The sequence below is a fragment of the Myotis brandtii genome, unplaced genomic scaffold, assembly GCF_000412655.1.
Source record: "Myotis brandtii unplaced genomic scaffold, ASM41265v1 scaffold160, whole genome shotgun sequence".
Taxonomy (NCBI): domain Eukaryota; kingdom Metazoa; phylum Chordata; class Mammalia; order Chiroptera; family Vespertilionidae; genus Myotis; species Myotis brandtii.
This window is the reverse complement of record NW_005355833.1, coordinates 169,349-170,046: the sequence shown is the minus strand read 5'-3', so window position 1 is coordinate 170,046 and position 698 is coordinate 169,349. Positions and strand designations below refer to the sequence as shown.

General features: G+C 59.9%; 1 protein-coding gene across 1 annotated transcript in view; it reads left to right on the top strand.

Moving 5' to 3' along the window:
• Positions 1–698, top strand: part of MEGF11 (multiple EGF-like-domains 11) — a 270,798-nt gene that overhangs the window by 191,221 nt on the left and 78,879 nt on the right. The window contains exon 7 of the mRNA XM_014536317.1: positions 6–76. Coding sequence (XP_014391803.1) covers positions 6–76 — 71 coding nt within the window. The remainder of the gene's footprint in view (positions 1–5; positions 77–698) is intronic.

Below are 698 nucleotides of genomic sequence, written 5' to 3'. Positions count from 1 at the left end.
GCCAGTGCCGCCACGGCGCCAGCTGTGACCCGCGCACCGGCGAGTGCCTCTGCGCTCCCGGCTACACGGGTGTCTAGTGAGTCAAGTGGCAGCAGGGTGGGGAAGGGGGCGGGTCCCGCTGGCCTGTTGGCAGCTGCATGGTCCCCACGTGCTCCTTGCAGGTGGGCAGGGCGGTGGTTAACAGCCGGAAGGCCGGGATAGTCCTGGCTGTAAATATCCTGGCCTCTCAGCCTGAATCTGCAGAGGCTAAATGCCCTGACCTCGCTCACGCCATGGGGTAAATGGTGCGAGCTGGGACTATGCATGGAAGGGCGGGGCATCCCCCGGCCAGAGGAACTCACTAAACTCCTCCCAGGAGTCCCTTGCTGGTCAGGGCCCAGACCTTGCCTTGTGATTCTCTTCTGATCATAACCCACATGCCTCTGCTCACCTGGGTCCTGGCGCCTCCAGGCCACTTAAACCAGAGGGGGTGAGGGCCCTGGCCAGATACCATGCATAGATTTGGGTAGTTTACTCTGCCTGTTCCTCTCCCCTACCTCCTTCCCTCAGACCCCAAATAGAGACTCTGGCTCCCTGGAGAGTCTGTATTGTCAGGGGACCTCTAAGACTGCTTTGTTGAGACCCACTCAGAGGCAAGATTGAAGCCTCTCTCTCTCTCTCTCTCTCTCTCACACACACACACACACACACACACACAC